General features: G+C 51.6%; 1 protein-coding gene across 1 annotated transcript; it reads left to right on the top strand.

The window, feature by feature from the left end:
- On the top strand, positions 1 to 2,740 carry LOC147976984 (uncharacterized). The gene is made up of 3 exons (XM_087519883.1): positions 1 to 909; positions 992 to 1,138; positions 2,411 to 2,740. Exons 1-3 carry the CDS (start codon positions 1 to 3, stop codon positions 2,738 to 2,740), a joined length of 1,386 nt encoding a protein of 461 aa, XP_087376009.1.
- The last annotated feature ends 385 nt before the right edge of the window (positions 2,741 to 3,125 follow it).

Below are 3,125 nucleotides of genomic sequence, written 5' to 3'. Positions count from 1 at the left end.
ATGGAGTCGCCGCCGCTCAAGCTCGACGTCGGCCGAGACGAGGACAGAATAAGCGCGCTCCCCGACGAACTCCTCCTCCGGACCCTCGAGCGCCTCGCCCTGCGCGACGCCGTCCGCGCCGGCGCAGTCTCCACGCGGTGGCGGCACCTCCCACACCAGCTCTCGCTCGTGGCGCTCGGCATCCGCCACTTCCGCCGCGCCACGCTGGCCGAGACCATGGACGCGTTCGCGGCCGCCTTGCTCTCCGTGTGCCCTCCGGCCGAGCGCCACTGCCAATGCCAGCGCAGCTATGCCATCAAGGACCTCCGCCTCTGCTTCTACCCTTCGGCCCCTCACCTGAGCTCCATTGGCCGCGCTGTTGAGGACGTCGTCAGCTGCGGCAGGACCGAATCCCTCGAATTTCTGATATCCCTGCTGCCCGGGGAATACACGCCCTCGCAGCTCGCCGAGTTCGGGCATGAATTGATGTCATTCTCCGGTGCCTACCAGGCCGTTTTCCGGTGGCTCACAAGGCTATCCCTCAAGGGTCTTGCGTTCGGGGACTCTGACGTCAACGACCTCATTAGAGCTTGCCATAAGCTCAAGTGCCTCACCCTGAGATCCTGCAGACTAGTTCATCGCCACTCCGTGCTCAAGATTGACACACCGTTTTCTGGGCTCCAGGAGCTCGAGTTCATCCACTTTGTGTGCAGGAGGATCAAGCTCATCTCTGTCCCCAAGCTCAGTAAAGTGGACTGCCACTGGTCCTTGAAGAACCCTCCGGTTCGCTTCGGCTATGTTCCCGAGCTTTGCAAAGTCAGCCTCACTCGTCAGCCCAAGGTGTGGAAGGCGCCATTCCTGCTGAGCGAGTGTTTGTCAAGGAGTGCAACGAACCTGTCGAAATTGCATCTCAATTTTTGCCACCAAATGGTACAACTAATTTCTGCACACATCTCATATGTTCTTCTCTACCAATTTCAGTTGTCTATCTGTGTTCCTTTTCTTCTTGCAGATTTGGATTCAGCCGGAACAACCGAACCAGCTCGCTGTTATATTCAGCAACCTAACGGATTTGGGGCTTTTCTGTATCTTTCCTGAGTGTGATCTGAGCTGGACCCTGTTTATCCTTGAAGCTGCACCTGCCCTGCAGAAGTTTCATGTAAGTCTGTTACTCTACCTTCTTTTGTAATTTAACCGGATATGATCTGTCTAGTATGATAGGTTTTCGAACAACCAGCTTTAACAATACACCAGCAAGCTAATCTGATTTTCAAACACTCAGCAACTCTAATCTAAATCTTACAAGTAGTGCATATAGATACAGGTCGCATAGTAATTGGGATAATATGGAACACATGGATATTAGTGTATATGAACTATAGTGCAATGCCAACGGAAGTTCTGAATTCTGATGCTCCATTTAAATTCTGCAGAGGGACAATGTCCATGCAAGACTGAAAATAATCATGTTGGATCGTACCTTGTGTTAGAGTAACTGAAGCTTATTCTTGTTTTCGGGGGGTGTAACTGAAGCATATTCTTATTGTTAGAACTAATCTTGTTATTAGTGCGTACGATTAGATATGTTTATATCATGCTTGTAGTTGAGCTGCGGCTGTGTGTGCACGTCAGGTTGTGTTCATGTGCACAAGGCAAAGCTAATTATGCATGGTAGTTAGATGCATGCGTTAAAGCTCCGCGAGTCCGATGACTGAGTTGCGTGCAGGTGGAGATGGAGCAAGAATCGGACGCATTAGTTGTGGCATGCGTCAATTCAGCCAGAGGCCTGCAGAAACTTGGAAGCGACTCAAGCTGGAACGTGTGTGTGCTGTTAGTCAGGTGAGTAATAACCGGACCAAGCCAATGTGTGTGTGGCTGGCCGTTGTGTGTGCATGCATGGCAGAAGTGGTGCGTGTGTGTGCATGCAGCTAGGTAGTTAGTTAGTGGTTCAAAGTAGTGGCGTGAGTTTAGATGGCATGGGTGCTTGCCGTGTGTATAAATAGTCATTTCAGTCAATGAGTGAAAAAAGGCCGTGAGGGCTGTGCAGAAAATGTAGCCACTGTGTGTACACCAAGGAGCAAAGCCTCTACGCGTTATGAGCTCTTTCTTGGTGCGTGTGTGTCTGTGTTGAGTTCTTCCCATGTGTGTTCTTGAGAGAAACAAAAGAGAGATGAGAGAGTTTTCAGATGCAACGAGAGGTAGAAGAAGAAGAAGCGGCGCTGCAAGGAGAGGCGGCGCCAACACTTATATCTTACTCAGTATATGATTTAGTTCACGCAAGTTCGTCCAAACTTAGATACTAATATTGAGTATGTTTCTATTTTTTAAATGGTTGATATATTTAATATCAATTGTTATTACATCGTCCTGTGTGGGTTGGTGTCAAGTTTAATTAACATGCCTTATTTATTTTCTATGCCCTTGCTTGAAGTTATCTCGAGCTCGACCATGCGCCAAATTGTCCGAGGACAGTGCGGAGAAGACCAACGTGGTGTGGGAACCATCCAAGGATTTCAAGCACTTCAACTTGAAGTGGCTGGAGATTCAAGGGTGCGGGGAGGAAGGCAAGGTCACAAATTATATAAGACTAGCCATGGAACGAGCTGTGGGGTTGAAGAAAATCGTGCTGCTTGGAGAACCCCCATGCGAGGACTGCACCGACTGTGAAATAAAGTCCCGGGTGGATGAAGCAAGCAGACGTCGGGTTAAGGAGGAACTCACCCATGAATCCTCCTGGTCTGTGGAGATAATAATGCGCTGAAAGATATGGTGAAGGAATGATGGGTCTCATAGCGCTCACAGGCTTTGCAGCCGCAAACACCTTCAGTCGTAATTTTAACTCCAGTTGTAACAAACCTCGAGAACTCCGTAAGGCCCCGGAGCGACTCGGGCGGCGTAACCCTAGCCCGCCGTCGGGTCTCTCCCCGACCTCACCTCTCCCTGGTCGCCACCGGCTCGCCGCTCAGCCTTCATCTGACCGCGCCGTTCTTCTTGGGGGGGGGGGGGGGGGGGGGGGGGCTTTGGACCCGTGGCGGCGGCCTCAGGCTGGTTGATCGACACCGGGTCTGCGGTGACCGGTGCTCGTTGGTGCTGGCCGTTCTTCCTCGGCCGCGGCGGCGGTGAGGCGGCGGCGGTGGCGGCTGTGG

This window comes from Triticum urartu, chromosome 4A, assembly GCF_056163025.1.
Source record: "Triticum urartu cultivar PI428250 chromosome 4A, HENAU_Tu73, whole genome shotgun sequence".
NCBI classification, from domain to species: Eukaryota; Viridiplantae; Streptophyta; class Magnoliopsida; order Poales; family Poaceae; genus Triticum; species Triticum urartu.
This window is presented reverse-complemented; position numbering and strand designations above follow the sequence as displayed.